We start from the raw sequence: 24569 nt of genomic DNA on the forward strand, positions 1-24569 counted from the left end.
GCAACCTCTCGAACATCTGTTATTAGTGCCGATGATGTCGGTGTGAGATGGTATCTCGTTGTAGTTTTGATTTGCATTTCTCTAATGGCAAATGATCTCAGGCCTTTCCTCCTGTGTCTATTAGCTGCCTGAATGTCTTCTGTGGTGAAGTGTCTTTTCATATCCTTTACCACCTTTTTAATTGGATTATTTGTCTTTTTGTTGTTGAGGTGCTGAAATATTCTATAGATATTAGAGATTAGACCCTTGTCAGATACGTTGTAGTGAAAAAAAATTTTCCTTGTCTGTAGGTTCTCTTTTTATTCGTTTGGTGAAGTCTTTTGATGAGCGTAAGCGTTTAATTTTTAGGAGATCCCAGTTGTCTAGTTTATCTTCTGGTGTCTGTGCATTGTCAGTTATGGTTTGGCCCTGGTGGTGCTGTAGTGAAGAGCAGAGCTGCTGATCAACAGGTCAGCAATTCTTATCTACTAACCACTCCTTGCAAACCCTATGTATTGGGTAGTTCTACTCTGTCTTATAGGGTCACTATGAGTCGGAATTAACAGCAATGGGTGTGATTTTTTTTCTTTTTTTAATTAGGGCCCCTAGAGTTGTTCTTATTTTTTATTCCGTGATCTTTATCCTTTTAGGTTTTATATTTAGGTCTTTGATCCATTTTGAGTTAGTTTTTGTGTATAGTGTGAGATATGGTCCTGTTTCTCGTTTTTAAATAGATCGAAGTCCAGTTTTGCCAGCACCATTTGTTAAAAAGACTGTCTTTTCCTCATTTAGTGGACCTCGGTCCTTTGTCAAAGATCAGCTGACCACAGGTGGGTGGATTTACATCTTGGTTCTTGATTCTGTTCCATTGGTCAGTGTGGCTGTGTAGTAGGTTCTGAGATTGGGTAGTCTGAAGACCCCTACTTTGTTCATCTTCTTCAGTAATGCTTCGCTTGTCCAGGGCCTCTTTCCTGTCCATGTAAATCGGCTGATTAGTTTTCCGTCTCGTTAAAGAAGGTGTTGGCATTGGATTGGGACTGCATTGTATCTGTAGATCACTTTGGGTGGAAGTGACATTTTCACAATGCTGAGTCTTCCTCTCCGTAAGCCTGGTATGTTTTTCTATTTGTGTAGGTCTCTTTTGGTTTCTTGCAGTAGCGTTTTGTGGTTTTCTTTGTATTGGTCTTTTACATCCCTGGTTAGATTTATTCCTAAGTATTTTATCCTTTTAGGGGCTTAATACAATTTTTTAAGATTGTGTTAGCATATGCTAGGTGAGCTGTCTTTACCCCATTATTCACTCGGAGCTGGGTCTTGTACATAGACATTTATTTTATTATTAAACTATGTTTTCAGGTCAATAGTTTTGGATGTGAACATGCAGGTGATAACGTGAGTGATACACAGCAAGCTGTGCCACATTGACGGTGAAAAGCTTAATGAAAGATACGTTATGAACAAGTATGTTTATGTGTGCTTGTGCACACGTGTCTGGAAAAAAAAGTCAGCAGGCTTTACATCATTCATCTGAGGTGACATATTTGCCTATAAAGATTGGTTCGCCCAAGGACTATCGAACTGTTTTACCGCCGTGGAACCATGGACGTTTTAGTGCACTGAGGGAACTTGAAGATGGTCCAGTCTGGTGGTTCTCACTTTCTCTGTTTCAGTGATCCCTTTGCGCAGGAAAATGCACACGTGTACGTGCAAAACATTACACAAAATTCCAGAGGATTCCTGAACACTCTAAGTGAGAGGTCTACCTCTGTTTTACAAAGAAACTGGGTCTGGAGTAGTTCGGTGACTCACCCAGAGTCATGTGACTAGTATGGAGTTCAGATTGTCCAAGTCCTACCGGAGCGACCTTTCTGCCATACGGCACTCAGGTTCCCAAGGTGTCGGATCGTTTCAAGGCCCGTTAGGAAAGGTCTTAGGTTATAGTTTTACTGTACTGGCTAAACCATTAATAGGGGTAGTATTTTGTAATACGGTAACTTTTGTTTTTGTGTACATAGGGTATTAAATAGGTTTAACACTTAGGTTGAAATAACGTTAAGAGATTTAAACTTTTTTCTCTTACCCAAATGAAGAGAACTTATTTTAGTCAATTTCTAAGGAGGAAATTATTACTTCAGAGCTAATCTGTTTAGTGCCTAGCCTAACTAAATCACAACTAAGAATTTAAGAATTTTTCTCAAGTTTTTATTATTTTTTGTTTTAGCCATCTAATTAAGCAAATACGAAAAAATAACATTTTCTACCTCAAAATACTTTTGGCTCCTGGTAATTGCATAGATTTATGTAATCTGGTTTGTTTACTCACATCTAGCTGTACAGATCTGAGAGGTGAGGGTAGGCCTCCACCCAAACCTGGTGGGCAGGGACCGGTCCTTATTAGAACAGGGCTGTGCTCTTGTGTACCTGGGGATGTTACTCAGTTCAGAGATTTGTGTCTTCTTGGTAGATTGGGGGAGGAGGAAGTTGAGTTGTGCATTGTAGTCCAAGCAGATACACACGGCCGTTTCAGATCAGGATCATTCTAGGAGGGCCTGTTACAAGTCTTGTTACACTGTTTGGGGCAGGTCCTAGGAAAACCGCAGAGGGTGATGCTTAGCCCAGCTGAATCACAAACTCAAGAATTTAAGGACCTTTCTCAAATTGTTTTTCTTGCCTTAGAAAGAAAGATACTAACTAGTAATAGCATGGCTGTCAGCCTATAGAGGCGGTGGGGACAGTTACTAGCTGGCAGGAGAGCATGGGAGGGGGCCGTGGAGGGGCGCAGGTCCCAGGGCAGCAGGAAGCAGGGCGGAGAGATGTAGACGGTGGGTCTGGGGGCAATGCAGTATACACAGTGTAGAGTGAGAATGGTGGTGGATTCCTTCCCCTGACTTCGTGGATCATGTGTGTTTCTTCTTGTTGGGGCTCCCTTCTCATTCAGGTGCATCCGAACAGCGTTGCAGGGGGCTCGAGGGACAAGGGAGCCCACTCACTCTCTCGGCAGCCACTCACCTCCTTTGTGAACGTCCCCTGCTCAGTCAGTTCTTACACCTGCCCTCACTGGTCTCTTGTTGTCCTCGGCAGTTCCTCTGGCTGTTGGAGGAGTGAGTGGGGTAGGCAGGAAGGAAGCCAGTCTGTAGTCGCCGTTGGCTCTGAGCTTCCCTGGTAGTGTCTGTGGAGGGGTTGAGCCTGTTGGCACCGTGTCAGCAGAGTTTTGGCCCTGGTCCCCGGCTATGGGGAGGACTCTGAGGGCACTCCCAGTGCTTAGTATTGTTTCGTGTCGTCTTACATGTTGTGGTATTTCTCCCTTTGTGGAATGAAATTGTTACTGTCGTCAAAATCATCCTGAGTAGAGGCTGTCTGCAAGCTTCTTGTCATACTGGCTCCGCTGTCTGCACCATCTCCAGTTTTTCTGTGTGCCAGGCTGTGCAGGCTCAAATTACTTCATTAGAATTTTTCTTTCATTGACAATTTTAAATTTCTGTATTTACAGAGAGTCGAATATATTCTCTATACAAATTTGGAAAATTCAGGCAGATACACAGAAGAAATGTCACGTCAGCAGCAAGAGGTTGCTTTTCGGTCCTAGCTTTTCCAGACGTAGATACACTGTGACTTATTTGATCAGTCTTGGGAGCGTTTAGATTGTTCAGAGTATGTTACAGTTGCAGCAGTCTGTATCCTTATACAGGAATCTTGATGCAGAAATTCATACAAATAGAATTGCTAGGTCCGCGGATACACCTGTTTATTTCAGACTTGTCATGTACGTTGTCAAATTGTCTTCCAGAAAAGTCTTTCCATGCATAGTCTCACTAGCAGTGCCTACTTTCCTGCACTTTTGGGGTAAGAAAAAGTACAATTTATACATACTGTCATCTTTACCAAATTGATAACAATGCCAAGAAGATGTTTTCTAGAAAACTATGATGTTGTTGTTAGAGAGATTGTCCAAATGATTTTTTAAAAAATGCATTGGTACTAGAGGAGCCTTGGTGGTACAGTGGTAAAGCACTCAGTTGCTAACTGAAAGGTAGGTGGTTAGAACCCACCCAGTGGCTGTGTGGGAGAAGACTTGGCGGTCTGCTCCTGTAAAGATTACAGCCTAGAAAACCCTGTGGGGGAATTCTACTTTATCACATGGGGTTGCCATATGTTGTTGCGCCCAGCAACAACAACTTTGTTACTGTCTTGTCTCTTATCAGCTTAGGTTCTGCTTAGCTTAACAGGGAGGGTCGGCCAAGGAGGGTTAGAGCCCTCATGGCCGAGAAGAGTTTCCCAGCCCCGCGGGTGGGATGGCCAGAAGTGTGCATGAGCTGGCATTGTCGTTAGTGGTCAGTTTGCACAAGGGCCGCGTGAAGTCAGAGCTTTCCAGTGAGCCCAGAGAAGGTGGGAAAGGTTTGCCATCAGGGATGGCTAGGCAGAGGATAGAAGCAGAAGTGCATCTGGGGAAACATAGCCAGTTTTCATTGAGTGCCTACCACGTACCAGACGCTGTACTAGGCTCTGCTGGGGCAAGGGTGTGTGACTGCTGACCTCCAGCCATGAGGGCCTGTGCGGGGGAGCAGTGGAATGGGCCTGAGGTGGCAATGTGAAAGGCGTTGCCGAAGAAGATTGGCAGTAATTGGTGGCACCCTGGAAGTAGGAGCCACGGAGAAAGCTGAAGCTCTGCTGGAAATGCTGCCAGGAATCGCCCAGGAAGCATCACCTGCCAAGCCCTGGGGTCATACAAGCGTATCCAGTAGAGAAGAACCAACCCTCTCCCCTCAGGAAGCCCACAGCTGGGTGTCCTGAGACCACTGCCTGCAGGTCATCTGAGCACAGCGTTGTAGCCAGTGATAGGAGAATGTTCCAGATGTAGTAGGGACATAAAGAAGGAATGTCAGCTCTGTGTGAAGCCTCAGCACAGTTTCCTAAGCCTTTATTGAGCTCCTGGCTGTGTGCCATTGAAAACCCTGCAGATCATACTTCCACTCTGCCACACGTGGGGTCTCCCTGAGTTGGAATCAACTTGATGGCAATTGCTTTGGTTTTTAAAGAAGCTTAGTCTTGCCAGAACTTATGGGGTGAGGCAAGTGTGGAGGTAAGGCCACAGAGGTATTGGAAGCTAGATGATGAAGGGAGGTTATGAAGCTCTGTGTGCGTCACGTTGGATTTTATTCCGTAGTTAGTGGGGGACCACTGATGGCTTCAAAATTGAAATGAAAGGTATTAGGCCGGGTGGGACCCCAGGCAGAGCAAAGAGAAGAATTGGATGGAGGCAAAGAGAAAAGTGTAGAGACTTTTGCCATAATACAAGGAGGAGAGGTTGAAGTTCTGACCTGAGGAAGTTGGGGTAGATTTTAAGGTAATGGATTCCAGAAAAATAAGCGCATCGGATGATGTGAGTCAATTGGATAGCCACTCCTCAGAAACCCTATGGGGCAGTTCTACTGTGTCTTATAGGGTCGCTATGAGTCAGAATTGACTTGGCGGAAGCAGGTTTAGTTTGGATTCATACAGTGGAGCAGCAGACAGCCGTGAAAGTGAAGGAATTCCTACCACAGGCAAGAAGTTGGGTGAATCTTACAGCATAGTGTTGAGCTAAGGAAGTCAGACACAAAGTAACGCACGTTTTAATTCCTTGTATAGAAAGTTCAAAATAAGCAAAAGCCCTCTCCTCTCCTTTAGAGACATCCGGTGGGGAGGTCTGGCTGCTGAGGCGGCTTTATGTTCAGGGGCGGGCGTTGGGGGGCTCACCTATGATTCATGTCCTTTTCTGTATGTGTGTTATATTCACAATGTAGGTTTAGTAGAAGAAAAAGGATGCTTTTAATTTTACACTTGGAAAGTGGGAAATGGCTCCTGCCCTTACTAATGACACTGAATCAGAAGTGGGGGAGGTTTAAGAAAACTTAAAAGAAGCATTTAAAGAAATTAGTTTTAAATGTCTGTTATTCACAAGAGGGCATCCAGGTGGCCAAGTATCCAGAAAGGCGCTCACCCTCATTTCTCATCCTGGAAGCCGGTGAGCCCCACACTTGATTGCTAAGTTAAGAAGACAGCGGCACACTCTGCAGGTCTTGCACAGCCTCTCCACGCACAGCAGAGTCTCGACTGGATGCTGCTGAAAATCCCGCCGCCATGGAGCCCAGCCCCGGGACCTTTTAATTATGTAGAGAAGGAGGAGGGCACCTGTCCCGTCTGGGGCACTAGTAGTGGTGCACACACAAGTCAGTAGTAATGCAAGAGTTAACAAGCACTGTAGGTAACACTGGAGCCCTGGTGGTGCAGCGGTTAAGAGCTTGGCTGCTAACCAAAAGGTTGGCAGTTCGAATCTACCAGCTGCTTCCTGGAAACTCTGTGGGATAGTTCTACTTTGTCCTGTGGGGTCACTGTGATTTGAAGTCCACTTGATGTCAACGAGTTTTTGTTTTTGTAGGTAACACTACAGAAGGTGGACTAAGACACCACTTAAAAAAAAAAAAAAAAAATGCCACTGAGTTGATTCCAACTCATAGTGACCCTATAGGCCAGAGTAGAACTGTCCCATAGGCCTTCCAAGGGCTGGTGGGTTTGAACTGCAGACGTTTTGGTTAACAGCCATAGCACTTGACCACTGGGGCCATCAGGACCATAGGCTATACCAAATTAAAATGTACATGTCTTTATTTTTCAATAAAAACTTAAATTTTAAACGATGTATTTTAAGAAATGTAAGAAGCTGGAATGAACTCTAAAAGTAGAGAGAATTAGAGCACTAAAGTTACTGAGAGGAATTGGTGAGAGAGACCAGCGCAGAGCAACATGAATGGAAGGATAGTGAGTGGTGTATGTTCCCAGAAAGGAGAGGGGCAGCCGGGCAGACCCGGCAGGGCTTTGTGGAGGAGACTGATGCAGCGTCAGGCCTTGCTCAGTTTTTTAGTTACTGAGATACAATCCTGCGTCACGACGACGGGCCCATTCACCTGAGTCACAGGTGGTAGCCTTTGCTCCTTGCTCTGTCGCGTGTCAGCATGCAGGGACCTGGCTGCTGTCTGCCATTTGCCAGGTTTTGATCCCCTCTGGTGACAATGGAGCTAGAATTTCTTTACCCCGGAAAAGCTGTTCCTGACTGATACTGTTTTTTAAATAATATTTTTCAAACTTACTAAAGTGGTACTTGTTCTTTGCAGAAAACAAGCGTACCAAGAGAACTTTCATTCCGTGATCTCAACATAGAGTAATTAATACCACTCTGAACATGTTGGGTTTTTTGGGTCTAAACGTGTTGGTGTATATCTTTCTAGATCTTTCCATGTGTGTATGTGCTGACATCCTGTTACAGTGCTGTTTTGTTCTCTGCCTTTTTCGCTTCCTGTTGTCTGGGGAAACCCTGGTGGTGTAGTGGTTAAGAATTTGGCTGCTAACCAAAAGGTTGGCAGTTTGAATCTACCAGGCGCTCCTTGGAAACCCTATGGAGCAGTTCTACTCTGTCCTGTCACGTCGCTGTGAGCCAGAATCAACTCGACGGCAATGGATTTGGTGTTTTTGGTTTGTTGTTGTCTGCAGAGTGGCCCCCAGGCTCAGAGGAGCAGGCACCCTGTTCCTGGAACCTGGTGAATTTGAACCTGACCACTGCCTGGTCCTGCCAAGTCCAGCTTTCTCCCCGGCAGCCATCCAGCCCCCTGCTCTGACTGTTGGGCTTTTGCTTCCTGCTCTTTGGATTCCTTGGAGTCAGAAGACTGTGGTCCCTTTAAGCGCTGGATACAGTCCTTCCTTCTGTTTCATAGGAGGTCTGTGTGTCCCCTGTGCCCGGGGAGAGGTGGCATGTTTAGCAGATGCTGGCACAGAATTGGTACCTCTGGTGGTAGTGTCTTGTGAGGTGAGCAGTACCCTAGATTGCCTGGCCCCAGAGCCCGCCTTTGTCTTGTTGTTGAGGAAGCTGTCCAGGGCCTCAGGGGTGGTCCTTGGTATGGATGAGAAAACCATACAACTTTGTGAAAGTAGCTTATGTCATTTTTGCTGTGCTGATTTTTCTTTTCGAAAGACTTAAGTAGTTCATTTCATTATCATGCACAGAGTTTGCCATTCAGCTTTTATAGGAACATTGAATGGCATTCTTTGGTTCTTTCTGGTTGCTTCTTAATGTCTACCGTTGGCCATGAGGTATTTACTTTTGTGCCTGAGTGTCTTGAGGGCATCATTCGAATACTCACCAGTTTCCCCTGCAGCTCTTTGCTTGTCCACTGTGAGAATTAGCCTCTTAACTTTCCCTTTTGGATAGTGCCAATTAACGTACTTCGCCAACACAAATGCCAGTCAGAAGATACATAATGATACCGTGCTGCCAGGAAACAGTCCACCCTGCGAGTTCTAATTGTACGATGTCTCACGGGCATGCCCCTGCTTCACAGTCCCTGAAATGTGGAAACGTTGCTTTTTAGGACTGCGACAGACAGATGTTTTTGTACTTGCGATAACATCTCTATTTTGTTTGGTCGGCTCTTCTGTGTAAAGACTCACACATGTACAAAAGTAGAGCAGATGCTGTCACCAGTCACAGCAGTTCTCAGCTCTGGCCAGTCTTCTATTTCATCTCAGTCCCACTCTTGGATGGTTTGTCAAGTCAATTCTAGACATGGTAGATTACCTGTAAATATTCCAGTAGATACCGCTAAGCAACAAAGGTTCTTTTTAAAAAACTCAACCACAGCTAAAAAAAACAAAACAAAAAACACCAGCACATAATTCCTAAGAATCATCCACTATCTACTCTGTTCAGACTCCTCCTGTTGCACGTGGTATTTCTTCATCGTGACCAGGCAGTCATCTCAGGCCCGAGTTTCCAGCCTCCCACCCTCCTTTCGTAACATCTGTTCTTCAAACAGAGATGGAACCAGTCCTTAAATTTAGGGCCTTAATGAGGGCTGGCCTCCTCCTGGGCTTCTTGGTAAAAATACATCATTAAAAGTTATATTCCTGCTAAGTCACTCATTATCATATCAGAAATACAAAACCCAACGGTGCATCTGGACTAGGTGGAGTCTATCCTCCCCACGTTGGGACTTCCGTAATTATTGTTAGCGCTCCCTTTTTCTTTCTTACAGTTTTGCAGATGACCTCACCTTTACAGTGGGTGGCTGCTTGAGTGTCTGAAGGCTCTGAAAATACAAACTGGGAGACGCGTGTTTGTGTATTTTTTCTGAAGTGGGTTCACCACTTACACCGGCCCTGTGTGCCCTCCCAGGTGTCTGTTCCCCCCGGGGCTCTGGACTGCTGGGTGTTTCTGAGCTGCCTAGAGGTGCTGCAGAGGATAGAAGGCTGCTGTGACCGGGCACAGATAGACTCAAACATCGCCCACACTGTGGGCTTGTGGAGCTACGCGACAGAAAAGGTGACTGGACGGGCTTGCAGGCCCTGAGGGCTTACGCCGCTGCCTAGCAGTGGAGTAACCGGTTTTCAAAGCTGCTGCTCAGTGGGATGGGTCTAGTTACTTCTACGGCCTGACTGATAGCAGCCTGAGAAGATGTGGTTCCCCGGTGCGTTTTAATTTACTCAGCAGATATCAAGCAGTTGGTCAAGGCATGGTTCTATGCCTAGGTGGGGGTCAGAGGGGATACAAAGTAGGGAGAAGCCTGAACCATAGGGTAGAAATGCAGAGTGGTTTCTGATTAAGTGCTGGAGGGGTGGTGCAGCGGTACACAGTAGGGCAGACGGCTGGACCTGGGGTGCCCAGGGGAGCTCGGGGAGTATTGGCAGATGAACAGCACAGCAGAGGCTTACTCCTCAGAGCCAGGATGGGAACTACCGTGTGGGAGATGGGAGCTTGAAATTATTATTCCTACAGGATTATTTTTATTTCCAGAGAAGGATTATACTGATTTGAAAGCTAAATTTCTTCTAGAATTTAGCTGGATTTGAAGTTTTTACACTTAAATTTGTGGATTCTCTGCTTACTGTATGGCATTTAATTGTAGTTGTGGGTTTATTGCAACAGCTAAAGTCCCTGGGCTATCTGTGTGGACTTGTGTCAGAAAAAGGACCCAACTCAGAAGACCTCAACAGGACAGTTGATCTTTTGGCAGGTTTGGGAGCTGAGCGACCTGAAACAGGTACTTTTTAAAATGTGAATGGTACTGTGGAAAGTCATGAAAATATTGGTTGTAACCTGGCACATTTCACTGAGGTTCTGAGTACTTATTCTCTGTTTGGGAAATTGTACCCAGTTGTTTTTGGGTTATCAGCTTATTGGTTTAATATATAGGATGCTTTGCCTTTTAATAGCATAATGAAATGTTAGAAATAGTATAAGAAACTGGAAGGATTTTTTAAAAACGTATTTTAGTTTCTCCTATGATTAAGCTGGTCACGACCTTTTACATCTCCATGTCAAGTTTATATGCCACCTCTTTCCCTCTGAATTATGGGTGATCTATTTTTCTAGCAGTCTGGCCAGACAGATCCTTTTGATCAGTAAATTACTCCTGAGTAATAAAGCACTTTGAAAGGAATGTTAATTAATTCTTTTAGATATGAGTATAATAAGAGTGTGATTTAGCAAAACTGGTGCTAAAGAATTGTAAAGCATACCTAATGAACTGAAAGGGCTCTTCCTAAATTAAATGATTTTTAGGGGAAAATATATATTTAGATTGTACTGTTTAAACTTGAGACCACTCAGATCGTTTTGGAAGCAATTTACCTCACTGGAGCTTTGGTAATATGTGTTTAATAAAATTCTAGTCTCAGCCAAAGATCAGAGAAAGTATTCTATGAAGGGCTTAGACTATTTCATGACTGTATTAGCTGGAAAAGAAGATAGATAATAATGGGGTTCAGTTGACACGGCTGCGTCTGTGGTCCCCAGCCAGTCAGATGATGCCGTCTCCCACGGTATTTGAGGATCAGTGTACACTCGTGTGACTGAGCGCACATAGTGGAGATGAGTGAGGAATCTTACTTCTTTTTGTTCAAGCCAACACAGCTCAGAGTCCTTATAAGAAACTCAGAGAAGCATTATCATCAGTGGAAGCTTTTGAAAAACACTACTTGGTAAGTATGACGAGGGTCACAGTCCAGCATGGAGAATCCATCTCTGGGAGATTCATACTATCCCTTTGGGGTTGGGAGTGGACTGGTGTTTGGGGACCTCCTCCTTGTGGGCCTTTTAAACCTTTTTGATACCCTGGGAAGTTGTAGGTGCCACGTGGAGTGATTGTTGTTCGTTAAATGTTTATTAAATGTTTATTAGTACCCGAGATGCCATAATTAGGCACAAAAGCATCTTTGAATATTTATAGCTTTGTTCAAAATGTGTTTGCCGTTCAGTACAATGGAAATTCTAAGAGAAGATAGTGAATAGTTTTCTATGTAAAAAGAAATAGTTTGTCCTCAGGCAGAGCTATTATGCTTGACTGAACGCAGTGTACTTAGAAGCTCGGTGTGTCAGCTTTGCTCTGGGCTCCTGGTTGACTCGAGAGCGTTTAATAATAGCTGGCAGTGGTCTGTTAGTGTTACACAAACAGGTGAGGAAAATATCAAACAAGATGACCCACATTGGAAAGCACCTTGGGAAATTAAATATTCTCTGCTTGGGAATTCATGAGTATTTCTTTTATTAATATGCTTCATAATTTGTATATGTTATATGCTGTTATATAAATTACTCCACACAAAAATAGATGCAAATTGAAAAACAATGTTACCTTGACAGCAATGTCTTAGGTTTTGGCTCTGGGTAAATAAGTACAGTAGGATTTGTCTAGCGTTAAGCATGCAAATACATAGTTCCATGTTTTCCCTTCTCCACAGGATTTGTCCCATGCCACCATCGAAATGTATACAAGCATAGGGAGAATCCGCTCAGCTAAGTTCGTCGGAAAGGATTTGGCGGAGTTTTACGTGTAATTCATCTTGAACTCTTCTTTGAATCTTAAACATTTCATGTGTATAATAAGCGAGGATTTGTTATGCGTAGAGTTAATACAAAATGTATGTAAATTTTTAGATGGAAAAATCTAGGAGCTGTTAACTAATCATCATTTCTTTTTTTAATCTTCTAAAAACCAAATGGAGAGGTTTCAGCTTGTTCCTCCTGACAAGTGTTACTGGTCTTCGAGATTCTTTTATTTAACCAGAGAGTTATGAGGAAGTTAATTAGTGGCAAGTAAGTTGGGATGCAGGCTCTTACGTATTTTACTGCATAGGATTTTCTCTAGTTTATAGCAGATGCTTCCTAGGTGGATTGAAAACCTCAAGGCCAGTCCTGTAAAGTAGCTGCAGGCAGTAAGAGCCCGAAGGAGGGGCAGCCTGAGACTGATGGGTGTGCGCCAATGCTGTATAAATTCCCGTTCCAGTCCCTGCTTTGGAATTTCATTCCAGAGAAAAGACTGGAAATTTAGCATCTTCTTGGCGGGTTGGATAAAATAAGCCTGTGTAAGCGAAGACACCTCAGCTGTTTCAAAGCAATGGAAAGCTTTGTCTATTTTGTGCAGAAAAGATGTTTGTTTTGATTTTTCACACAATAATTTTCATGTAAAAATGTTTGAAATAATATTTTGAATAATAATATCTTCAAACCTGAAATTGATAGTTATTTCATTAGATAAAATAAGAAAGACCAGCTTATTTTCACTGATGGGAATTGGCTGGAAAGGGACTCATGGGTTGTCTAAGTGAACCGAACCATTAGTTTTCCTGATGTGGTTGGAGCAGGTGACCAGTCACACGGCTAATAATGCGGAGTCAGGGCTCGCATTTGGCTCTCGTGAACCCCCATCTAGTGTGTATAAGGAGGAAGGTACTGCTTAAGGGAGTTGAGGAACTGTATCTTCAATGCTGTGAGTTTGGTCAGTCGCATGGGAATACTAGTAGGAAAAGGCAAGCAGCGGATTCTGAGGCAGTGAGCTGTAGGGTAGCACGCAGCTGCTGGTGAAGAGGCTGGGGCCTGTTCCCAGCCTGCCACACACCAGCCGTGTGACTGTTGGCCTCCGTCTCCTCCTCCTCTGGGAGCCTCCAGGGGAGGCCCTGGGTGTTCCTGGGGCTCCCTTCCAGGCCTAGAATTGTGGGTCTTTTGTTAAAGATGGTAACTGAAGATGTGTCAGAGATTCCAACCACTTTAAAAAACAGGGGTGGAGAGGGATGAAAGACTGGAAAAACCAGGTAGTTTGATAGACTTGAACATTTAATTTGAGAATTTATTTAATTTGAGGATTTGGGAACTCTCACTGCCATGTGAGTAGAGTAGTGGGAGCTGGGATGTCTTCCAAGGATGCCTAGAGAGAACGAGTGGTCGTTAGAGTTGGCCTTTATCCTACGAGCTAGCAGTCCCTGGCTTCCCGGCAGGTAAGAGCCCACACTGTCACCGAGGCTCTGGCAAGCTCCCGCCACTTTGTGCTTTCAGTTTTGCCTTGTTTTCATTCTGAGCATCTTTAGAGTTTAAATTGGACTGAGGCTATGTCTTGGGCGATGTGTGTTGCAGTTTTAATCCTTCAGAGCTCTCTGAAAGCCTCTGAAGCCCACTCTGCTCTGCTGATTCTCAGAGTTGACTGTCCCCCTCGGTTGGGTCACAGAGACCACATCTGTGTTGATGTATCTTCGTTAGATAGTACGGCACTGAGCCCAGGTTTCTTAGCTCCATCGCTAGCTGGTTGTGTACCTGTGGACAAATCCTTCACCTTCTTTTATTCTTGACGTTCTTGTCTGTGAGATGAACGAGTGAACTGTGTCCTCACTTTCTTATCCTGAGAGTCAGCAATAAAAGTCCTTTAACTAGTGTATAAGGCTAGACAACAGTGTATGTAGGGTTATCACCGTGAGCCCATTTCTGAGTTCTTTACTTCGGGGTCAGATGAAGTATTCTTACGTCAGTATTCTTTCTCATAAAAGGAAGACAAGGCAGAGAAGAAGCATCTAGGGATGGTACCTCCGCCACAGTGTTGGGTGGCCAAGGGTGGAGAACAGGTCAGGAAAGATGTCTGCATTTGTTATTACCATGAGCATGACGAAAGCTTCTGTTCGTTGGCTTTGCAAGGAGGAAAAAGTCTCCACAGAAGGCAGAGCTCTACCTTCAAGGAGCGCTGAAAAACTACCTGGCCGAGGGCTGGGCACTGCCCATCACACACACCAGGAAGCAGTTGGCCGAGTGTCAGAAACACCTTGGACAGATTGAAAAGTATCCTTTAAGTTTAATATTTTCACATAAATAGGGAAATCGCTTTCTGTTTTTATAGCAACAATACCCCCAATTGAGTATTTAATAAACCCCTAATATTTAAAAGTCCTACCTTGTACACATGTGTTCAGGCCCTGGTGGCGCAGTGGCTAAGCCTTTGACTGCTCACCAAAAGGTCGGCAGTTTGAATCCACCAGGCGCTCCTTGGAAACCCTATGGGGCAGCTCTACTCTGTCCTGTAGGGTCGCTATGAGTCAAAATTGACTCAACAGCAGTAGGTTTAGTGTATACATGTGTAGAGTGCAAGTATGTGTATAGAATGAATTAAGTGCCTGGCCAACATACTTCATCTGCCTTTGGGTTCCCAAAGGGCACACACCGAAGGCTCCAAGGGCCTTTGGAAGTCCTTCTGTGCCCTTAACGCTCCACTCAGTTACCTGCAGACCAGTAGCCTCTTAGCCAGCGATTGCCACTTAACAGATGAGGAGAGGAAATACTTCTGCCAAGAGATCCTCAACTTTGCCAGCCAGCAGACAGACAGCCCAGGTAAGACTGATGTTTTGAACTTTTTACTATAAAACTTCTCAAATATACAGAAAAGTGAAAAGAATAACACAGCACATACCAGTCACTTAGATTCAGCAACTCTTAGCATTCTGCCCTATGGCAAATGTGTATCTGTAGCTTGCTTGCTTTTTACTCTTTTTCGTTTTGCTGAACTTCAAAGAAACTTGCAGACCACATTATGATATTTGACCTGAAACAGGTTTGCATGCATCTTCCAAAAATGAGGACGTTCTCCTAACCACACGAGGGTTACCACATTCAGAAGATTTTAACACAGTACTCGTGTCATCTGCTAATTAGCCTGTTTTCAAATTTCCCTAATTGTCTCAAAAAATGTTTTTATAAATTATTTTTTAATAGGGTCCAGTCAAGGATCACATGTTACATTTGGTTTTTATAACTCAACACTCTTCTAATTTAAACAATTCTTCCCATGCTTGCTCGTCTGTATCTCAAGACACTGATTTTTTTAATATAGCAGCTTTATTGGCGTATGATTCACAGACTGTACAGCCTGTCCTTTTGAAATGTACAATTCACTGCTTCTGGTATATTCACAAAGTTGTGCAGCCATCAGCACCGCTAATTTTAGAACATTTTCATCACCCCCAAAAGAACCCCATACTCATTTCTTCCAGCCTTCCCAGGCCAGGCAACCGCTACCCTACTTTCTGTCTCAATAAATTTGCCTATGCTGGGCTTTCACGTAAATGGAATTATACAGTGGTCTTTTGTGACTGGCTTCCTTCACCTAGCATAATGTTTTCAGGACTGATTCATGAGGTAGCATGTATCAGGATGTCTTTTCTGTTTATGGCTGAGTAATATCCATTGTGTGACTATACCACATTGTGTTTGTCCATTTACCAGATGATGGACGTTTGGGTTGTAAGACATTGACTTTTTAAGGACGTGGAGCCAGTTCTGTCATAGACAGTCCCACTTTCTGGAATTTGTCTGATGGTTTCCTCGTTGTAGCATTAACTGGAAGTTAGATCTGAAAGGCTTAGATTCAGGTTAAAAATTTTGGCAAGGTGTACTTCCTTGGTGATGCTGTGTGGTATGATGAAAGTTTACCTTGTGTTTAGTTTACCAAGAAGAGTGCTAGTTTAGAACAGACGCTAACCACTCTAGAACAAGTGTTCCCAAAGGTTCTGGCTCCTGGTTAATGTGGCCATTGACCGCTGGGGTGACTTTCACTCAAGTAGAGTAAGCATGTTTCTCAGGAACAGGAACCTCATGAAGTGACTGTCTGCCTTCTCAGACTCTTCAATGTGCCTAGTCTGGTCACTGGCAGCGCCACACGTGGCCATGTTTGGTGTATGGAGGGGCTACCTGAGTTAGGCTTCTCCTTCCAGAGCTCCCAGGCATCTCTACATCTCCACAGCTGTCCACTGTTTTCTTGTGATCTTAGAGCAAGTCCTTTTGTTGATTAATGTTTGCTTCATCAGTGCTTACTGGTGAGGTCTGTAGCCGTGTGGTTTTTCTAGACAAAACCAGGTGCTTATAGAAGGTCAGGGAAGGCAGGGCCTGGAGGGAGCAGTGGGGAGGCTCATCCTTCGTGATAACAGAGCTGAATGCTTCACTGCTGTCCTGGGAGGGCGGGCAGGGTCCTTGCCTCAGTGGCTGGCTTCATGGACTGTAAACCCCAGAGTTATTTCCTGTTATGCAAGTGAGGATTTGGGCATCTTGAGGATTTCTTAAGTGGGTAGGAAGGTGTTGGAATTCCTTGAGACAGCTCTAGGAACGGGACAGTTTACAAAATGTATTTTGAAATTGAGGGGCAAATTGACCTGCATTTCTCTTAGGTTTGCCAAAATGGAATTTGGAAACCTTCATTTCTTCAAATTTCCTGATTTCCAAGAGTTGTCTAGGCATTTGTTTACATTCTGCTTTTGACGACATAGCTCTGTTGGGGTGTGAAGATGGCCTGAAGTTAGGGCATTTTAAAGTATCTTTGCGTATCTCTGCTGTCCTTTCTCATGTTGAGCACCCTTCAGCTGAGCGGGTAGCAGTCCAGGGGAGCTGCAGGGCCATCCAGCGTTACTTGGGCCACAGAACGTGTCCTTGTGTCTTTACAGGCCGTAAAATCGTGCTGCCCATGCATTCTTTTGCACAACTGAAGAGTCTCCATTTCGACCCGTCTAACGCGGTGGTCCACGTAGGTGGTGTCCTGTCTGTTGAGATAACTCTGTGGAGCCAGATGCCTGTCCCCGTCCACGTGGAGCAGATCGCCGCTAATGTTCACTTCAGCATCGAGAAGAACAACTACCGCAAGACTGCAGAGTGGCTCACCAAGCACAAAACGGCCAACGGCATCATCACCTTTCCCCACGAGCCTGCGCCCTTCCCCGTGTCCCAGAACAGCTTGCCGGCACTGGAGCTGTATGAGATGTTTGAGAGGAGTCCCTCGGATAACTCTCTGAGCACCACGGGGATTATCTGCAAGAATGTGCACATGCTCCTCAGAAGGCAGGAGAGCAGCTCTGCTCTGGAAGTGCCTTCCGGGGTGGCTCTGGAAGACGGGGCCCACCTGCTCAAGTGCAGCAGTGTGACGCTGGAGCCCGGGGCCAATAAGGTCCTGTTCAGGACTCAGGTGTGTCAGATCAGCCAGTAAGGAAGAGGCTTTGAGCCTGCAAGAAGTATCTGGGGCACGCTGAGAAGTGAGGGGAGCCCTCTCTTCCACTACCCGGTTTTTATCTGTATACTTAAAGAAAAAGAGATGGCATTTAAAAACTTTTCTATTTATACCGTTTTAATGCAGCCGATCAATTTTGTATGAAGTTCTTAACATTTGTTCCCACTGCATTTGGTTCGCCTTCTCCCCTGTGTATTAAAAATGCACCATCCTTCTTTGTTAAATGGCGCAGGTTTCAAAGAAGGTGGCATGCTTTCATGGTAAGCCTTGTTTTTCTTTTGTGGCCGCTTGAATGTCGGGACAGCTGCTTCTGACTCACTCTGATGTAAACATTTCTCCAGGGCAGCGTGTCTTCAGCACTGCTGAGCTCCATTAACTCACAAGGACTCGGCCGGTGGAAAGTCAGCCACGAGCAGAGTCTTCTGGAGTTTTTTTCTTTTTGTCATGTATGTTTTGAGCCTAGTCTTAGAGCAGGTCTTAAATTTCATGCCGAATGTTTCCGTTAAATACTTAATCAGGAGAGAATGCTATGTATAAAGTTGCTTAAATTGAAAATACCTTGTTAGAAGCTTGAAGTCTGGATTTAAGCCTCAGTTACTCAGATAACCGTAGACAGAGGGGAAGTACAAACCCAGGATACCCTGAGCATCCCAGCACTCCCTTAGGGAGCTCATCCTTATAACATGGGTTGACGTGTTTCCAAATGCCGCGTTTTGACTCTAGGCCAAAGAACCTGGAACCTACACGCTCAGGCAGCTGTGTGCCTCAGTGGGCCCCGTATGGTTTGTCCTGCCTCACGTCTACCCCATTGTGCAGTACGACGTGTACTCGCAGGAGCCCCAGCTCCACGTGGAGCCTATCACCGGTGAGTCGGCGTGGGCGCGGGAGGGAGCTCTCGTGCTGCCGCCTTCGTTTTGTGTTGTCCTTGCCCACTCCCAAAGGCCTGGTGTGCGGCGAGAGGGCGTCCTAGAAGCTAAGGTTCCCAGGGCCTTTTAGACATTGGAAACTGCCTGGGAACTGACCGGCTGCCCCAGTTTTGTTCATCTGAGTATTAGCCATCCTGTAATAGCTGACTATTATGTTTGGTTAACACGGTGCATCTGAAGATAAGAAGAAATGGCCAGATATCTGCTGTGTCAACTGCAGAAAATGTAATTCACATCATTTCCTGCTTATAGTTCCATTTCACAGGCTAAACGCTAGATTAGCTGTGTTCTCGGTTTTGACCAGAAGCCTTTTCCTTTGAAAGCGTTGATTAAACTTAACTCGCTGGTAAGACGTTTGTGAAATTCAAAACAACTGTCCTTTTTGGAAGGTCCGAAAATCGGGAATTTGTGTGAACAAATGGTTAAAGACCACATGACATTTAATTAAAACACCAGTGAGTGAAGGTCTCCGTTGTTAAGGACAGACAGGATGTATTCATTTGCTTGTTTCTTCCTTTTGGGGGAAAAAGTCAAGAAAAGTATGTTTTCTATTCAATCTCCCCATCCTCCCCACTTTTCTGCTTTCAAACTGGCCCCATGGCCACCAGCCAAAGCTCAGGCCTCAGATGCTGAGTATACCAGGCAGGCTCGAAGGGTCCTTTCTTCAGAGACATTTTGTCAGAAAGGCCAGCCTTCAGCACTGTGCTCCTGCAGGGCCTGCCCTCTCCCCTGCATGACCGCGGAGCGAGACCCCGCCCTGCCTCCATCCTGTACAGTGGCCACTGGCCCCTCTAGGCCTCTTGCCTCTCGCTCATCCCTTGGCCTCTCATCTGCTCTGCCTCTTCTCACTTCTTGTCTCTAGCCTCCCCCTTTCTTCCCTCCCTAGGGCAGGATTATCAGAAACCTTGACTCTTTCTGCCCCTCTAGCCCCATTCAGGAGTCCTTGGTAGTCATAGCTATGACCCAGCTTCTTGGGAAGCAAAGGTCCTGAGCCCGAAACTGGAAAAGCAGGTGAAAATTCCCTGTGGCATGCTCCTTAGCCTCATGGTCTGATTCTCCTTCATTAACTGGAGGACTGGCGTGGGGATGAAACCCCCTTAGCTCACAAAATTCTGTTGTCTCCAGCAGTTCCCCTAAACCCTGCAATCCACATAAATTACTTTAAAAGCTAGTACAGAAAGGAATGGAAATTGAGCGAATTCAAGGAGTATCTAAAGAGAACTCATCTTTTGTAGTAAAGGAAACAGAGCACCCGTGAACTTTATTTCAATCCTTCATTAATATTTTATAGTGATAGCGATGCTAATTGCTGCCTTTTTCCCTTTAGATAGCCTCTTGGCTGGTATTCCTCAGAAGGTCAAGTTCACTGTCACAACTGGCCACTATACAATAAAAAACGGGGACAGTCTCCAGCTGAGCAATGCAGAAGCTATGGTCATCCTGTGTCGCACAGAGAACAGGGCAGTCATCTACTCCAACACAAGAGGTGAGGCACCTGGCCCTGCAGCTGAGCACCTGTCAGGATTTCGGGAAATCATGTAGAGTACTCTAGGCACTGTCACGCCCCATGCCCAGGAACTCAGCCTGGAGTGCACTTCCTGTGTCCCATGTACCTTAGGTGGCATCTGAAGGCTGCCCCCTTGTGACTGTCTCTTGGTAGTGCCATAGCAGATGGTGAGCCCAGCAGCTGGGCTTGGCACTGCATTTGGGAAGGAGTGACCACGAGCAGCTTATATGTGCTCCGTGGCCACGTAGTGCCAACCCTGCGAAAGCCATGTGGCGCAGCATTGCTACCTGGGCCTGCTGACCTTCAGCTTCTTCCCACCTCTCCCCCTCCAGCACCGAAAGACAAAAACAAGTCAGCTGCTTGAGGCACTGGTTAGATGCCCTAACCTAGGTGTCTCCTCCCTGGAATCCTAGCCATGGGACATGGAAAGGGAAGGACTCTGCTCCCTTTCTGGGGTAATTGATGACCAAGTGGTGGGGTGGAATGGGTAAGACATTCACTAGTTAGGTGGCCCGCCTAGTGAGAAACACCGCTTTTCTGCCTTCAGACTGCACACAGTGACAGCTCCCCGGGCTCCTGCCTGCTGCTCCACCTGGTTTCCTCCTCCGCTGCCCTCTCCTGGGCTGGTTCTGGCTCTTGGTTTTCCTGGCTCTTTCTCTCCCTCAGCCCTTCCTGGGCTCATGCTTTCTGGAGCTGCGGCAGCGAGAAACCTGCTGTAAGCTCATGGCTGGACCCCTCACTTGCTCTAAGGAAGGGAGCATGAAGCGCAGGAAATGGTTTGAAATGGCTCTTTCCGTTTTCTCGTAGAGAAGTCTTCGGATGTGTCACTCAGGGTCCAGTCCTCGGGGAAGGTCACCAGCATCAGCCTGCCAGCGGCACCTGCGTACCACCTGATCGAGTTTGAACTGGATGTCCTCTCTCTGCCTTCAGCTCCAGCTGCTAGAGGGGGCAGCAACCAGCCAGGGCTGAAGGAATCCCAGAAGACCTGTCCAGAGAAGCAGGCAGCTGGCCACTGCATGGTGACCACAGACCACAAAGTAAGGTGTCGGCAGTGGCTGCCACTTGTCAGCCTGTTGGGGAAGCACTTAGTGACCAAGGGCGATGTATGAGAGGTGGCTGCTGGAAAGTTGGGGGTTCCTAATTCCAGACACTACAGCTCTCCTTTGTGCTTAGTGTCTATACCTTCGTACAGCAGGGCTGCATCTTGCAAGGACGCGCACTGGCTCTGACTTCTGTCCCAACTCTAGAGGGAAAGAACGGGTGTTGTTAGGGCTCGAGGGGCTGTTACATTGGGATCGGTTACATAGGGATTAGCAGTCTGCGTGTCCTAGCCAGGAGGCCAGAGAGTGTGGTGAAGTGGCATGCTTCTGTTTTTGTCCACTGGGACATCACATCAAGCTTAGCAAGGGATAAAGCCTTGTCATTGTATACGTTAGTGGTGGCATCACTGAAGGTTATTTGACAGCTGTGTGACTTTGTTCCCAGATCCTCAGTAAATCAGCTCAGGGAACGTGTTGTCATCGTTGTTACGCAAGAGTGTGTCCGTGCTTTGTCATACCGGTCTCAGCTCCGAGCGCTCTTTTGAACACCCAGGTGCAGAAAGCAGAAACATATATACCAGACGAGTAGGATAGGCCAGGGTGGAGAGTGTCAAACAGGACAGCACCAAAAGAGTAGTCGTGTCCTGGAGGAGCGTGTGAACAGAGAACACCTCTTCCCTCCTTATCTCAGACACAGATTCAGGGGCAAAGATGATACTTATCTCAGTAACAGAGCCCAGAGTCAGTCCTGAATGAACGAATGTTCTGTACTCAGTGTATTCATTTGTTCCATGTGGGAAATAAAATGCAGCCTGAGACCTGGTTCCTGCCCTTAAAGGGATTGATAGCTTTGCCTGTAGTGCGCCCTAGAATGGGATTGGCTTTCTGTCAGTGTATTCGGCATCATATGGATTAAATGTTTGGATAACTCATTTGACCCTGGAGTGGTTAACGGTTGTTTAGCGTAATCTGGACACACACGACTTTAAAAGTGCTTTGGCTGCACACGTGTGAGAACATAGCATGGACTTCCTGCTTGGCCCGCCTCTGCGCTTGGGGGCTGTTGAGGCCCTTATGGTGCCTCATGGGCTTTCTGCCAGTTCCGGATCCGCATTTCTCATCTGGCTGTTAGTTTGTGCCTGTGTTTCATGGGGATTTCACTTTCTGAGGGATGGTTAGTAAAAACAAAATAGAACGTCTAGGAAATTGGCAGCTGCTGCACATTGGGACCAGTGCAGTGGCAGTGGGCTGTGACGTCTGCGTGGTCCACATGGGTCCTGTCGTCTCCTCAGGTGTCAATCGACTGCCCGTGGTCCATCTACTCAACTGTCATTGCGCTGACCTTCAGTGTGCCATTCCAGACCACACACTCTTTGCTGTCGGCTGGAACACGGTAAGGAGGCTCCAGAAAACAGCCCTGGGTTCTTCTCTGAGACTCTCTGACGTGGAGATTCTTGTTTTTCATAGCCCGCTTTAATGAAGGAAGACACAGATACTAAGAACACATTGAGTTGGGGGGTTGGGTCCTCTAGTGGTAACTTGGTTTCCTTAGCCTACCTCTCTCAGTATACAGAGAATAAAGAAGCCAGTTTTCATCAATTTTTTCTTTTAAAAATTATGAGGGGCCGCGTAATCACACACAGTCAACTGTTGCTTAGAATTTGCAACTTTCGGTTGACGAAGATGATTTTAATGCTTAAGCTTTTCTTTTTCCTTGAGAAAAAAGTTAACTTTGAGGGAGAAGTGGAACTTGTGATGCATTTGGACAGTTTTTTTCTGGAGTATTTTGGACACTCCCAGGCCTCACGCTGTGTCATGTTACAAAACGTGTTACTAACAATGACGGATGTTTTCTTAGGGTCACAGTGCCGTTGTCCACCTGTTAAGGTTAACAACAATTCCGCGCTACCCTTCAGCACCTAATCCATATTCAGATTTCCCCAACTGCCCCAGTGACATGTTAGAGTTGGTTGGTTTGATTTGGGATCTGAGCAAAGTCCCCATTTGGTTGTTATCTCCCTTAGGCTCTCTTCATCCCAGCTCCCTGCCTCTTGTCCACCTCCCCCATTTTTCAAGCCATTGACCTGTCGCTGAACTTGGACCACCGGGCTTTTCTGGATTTGGCTGATCGCACCCTCAAGTGGTTTTAACTATTCCTCTGTCCCCTGTATTTCCTGTCATTTGGCAGTTACCTATAGAGCAGGACTTGTATGCCTTACCACCCGTGGCCTTCGGGGCTGGAGAATTGTTTGTCGTTAGGTATTTCCATCCCGTGCAGTGTAGGATGCTGAGCAGTGTCCCTGGCACCTGCCCACCAAACGCTCTTGGCATCTAGAAGTATTAATGGTTAAAAACATGGCGAGTCTGTAACGGAACCTGAGCTGCTGTATTAAAGGCTGGCTTTTCAGAACTTCTTTACGTGTCGTGGGAATTAAAGTAAAATCTGAATGTAGTTTCTCCGTGAGTAATTGTTATTTCTAAAAGCAGTCCTGTCGTAATGTCTCTTTCCTGCAGAGCTCGTTGCAGCCTATTCACATGTTTACAAAGATCTGACATGATTGTGTACTAGTACCATGCCAGAAACAGAAGATTCTTTGATCCGTTTTTCCACAAAAGGAGCTTGTTTAGAGATTTGTTCTTTCTGACACTTATATGTGGAATCAAGAGTAGAAATATTTGTAACAACTAGTTTTTATTCGGTTTTGTCACTTTCAATTTCTCATCAGAGAGGACCCTCTTAGCAAAGCTAAAATCTGTGTAATAAAGTTCGTAAATGTAAAAATTACACTTTTTTGTTTTTCTGTTTTAGGAAATATGTTCAAATTTGTGTCCAGAACTTGTCAGAACTGGACTTTCGGCTCTCAGATAGCAGTCTTGTAGACATTGGTGGTAGTACCGACCTGCAGCTGGTACCGCTGAACACGCAGTCCCAGGAGGTAAACACGAAGTCCCAGGGGGCAGACGCGCGGTCCCAGGGGGGCAGACGCACGGTCCCAGCGGGCAGACACGCGGTCCCGGGGGCAGACGCGCGGTCCCAGCGGGCAGACGCGCGGTCCCGGGGGCAGACGCGCGGTCCCAGCGGGCAGACGCGCAGTCGCAGCAGTAAACACTTTATCTAGAGTGGAGCACCGATTTGTTCACAGGAGACAAGAGTGCCAGGTTGTAGTGCCCACAGTGTTTTTGATACAGTGTGATGTAGCGTGTTTTGAGACTGAGCCTTTACACATATAGAACAGTCTTCCGGGTGATCAGTAAAGCTAAGGGTCCCTGCAGACCTCTCCAGAGCTGGAGCTTTGCTGGACGTGGTGTGTGGTTCACACTTGTTCTGTGGCTGAGCGACACGAGGGTTGTTTGTAGTTTTAGAAGAATTAAATCTTAAATGTGCCCTGCCCCATGCACAGATTTATGTGAATATCAGCTTATTCTTGAATCTCACGTTGACTGCATGGACAGTGTTGCCCCAGCGGGAGTGATGACTCTCCCTTCTGCCTGTAATGACATACCTGAACAGACCAGAAGGAAGCATTCCTAAGTGATGGTGGACTTTTGTAAAGGGACCATGTTTGTTCATGCTGCTGGCCTGAACCCTGAAGGGGCTGCTTCTCTTCATTGCTTGCATGTGTTTTTAGAGATACATGCTGAGTGTTTAGAAGATCAAACATTGCATTAATGGATGTCTGTGTCTTCAGCAGGAAACCCTGGTAGCATAGTGGTTAAGTGCTACGGCTGCTAACCAAAAAGTCAGCAGTTCAAATCCACTAGGTGCTCCTTGGAAACTCTA

The 24569-nt window shown here is 45.9% G+C and overlaps 1 protein-coding gene across 8 annotated transcripts in view; it reads left to right on the top strand.

Annotated features, from left to right (window-relative positions):
• Positions 1 to 24569, top strand: part of TRAPPC10 (trafficking protein particle complex subunit 10) — a 98459-nt gene that overhangs the window by 63967 nt on the left and 9923 nt on the right. For all 8 annotated transcript variants that reach the window (XR_010321077.1, XM_064279526.1, XM_064279527.1 and 5 more), the window contains 12 exons: positions 9185 to 9331; positions 9935 to 10049; positions 10913 to 10989; positions 11749 to 11840; positions 13970 to 14110; positions 14544 to 14656; positions 16759 to 17273; positions 18039 to 18180; positions 19569 to 19727; positions 20556 to 20785; positions 22081 to 22181; positions 23598 to 23724. Coding sequence is in view for 7 of the 8 variants with exons in the window: in XM_064279526.1 (XP_064135596.1) it covers positions 9185 to 9331; positions 9935 to 10049; positions 10913 to 10989; positions 11749 to 11840; positions 13970 to 14110; positions 14544 to 14656; positions 16759 to 17273; positions 18039 to 18180; positions 19569 to 19727; positions 20556 to 20785; positions 22081 to 22181; positions 23598 to 23724 (1959 nt within the window). In the remaining variant the exon portion in view is untranslated. The remainder of the gene's footprint in view (positions 1 to 9184; positions 9332 to 9934; positions 10050 to 10912; positions 10990 to 11748; positions 11841 to 13969; positions 14111 to 14543; positions 14657 to 16758; positions 17274 to 18038; positions 18181 to 19568; positions 19728 to 20555; positions 20786 to 22080; positions 22182 to 23597; positions 23725 to 24569) is intronic.

This window comes from Loxodonta africana, chromosome 2 (assembly GCF_030014295.1).
Source record: "Loxodonta africana isolate mLoxAfr1 chromosome 2, mLoxAfr1.hap2, whole genome shotgun sequence".
NCBI lineage: Eukaryota > Metazoa > Chordata > Mammalia > Proboscidea > Elephantidae > Loxodonta > Loxodonta africana.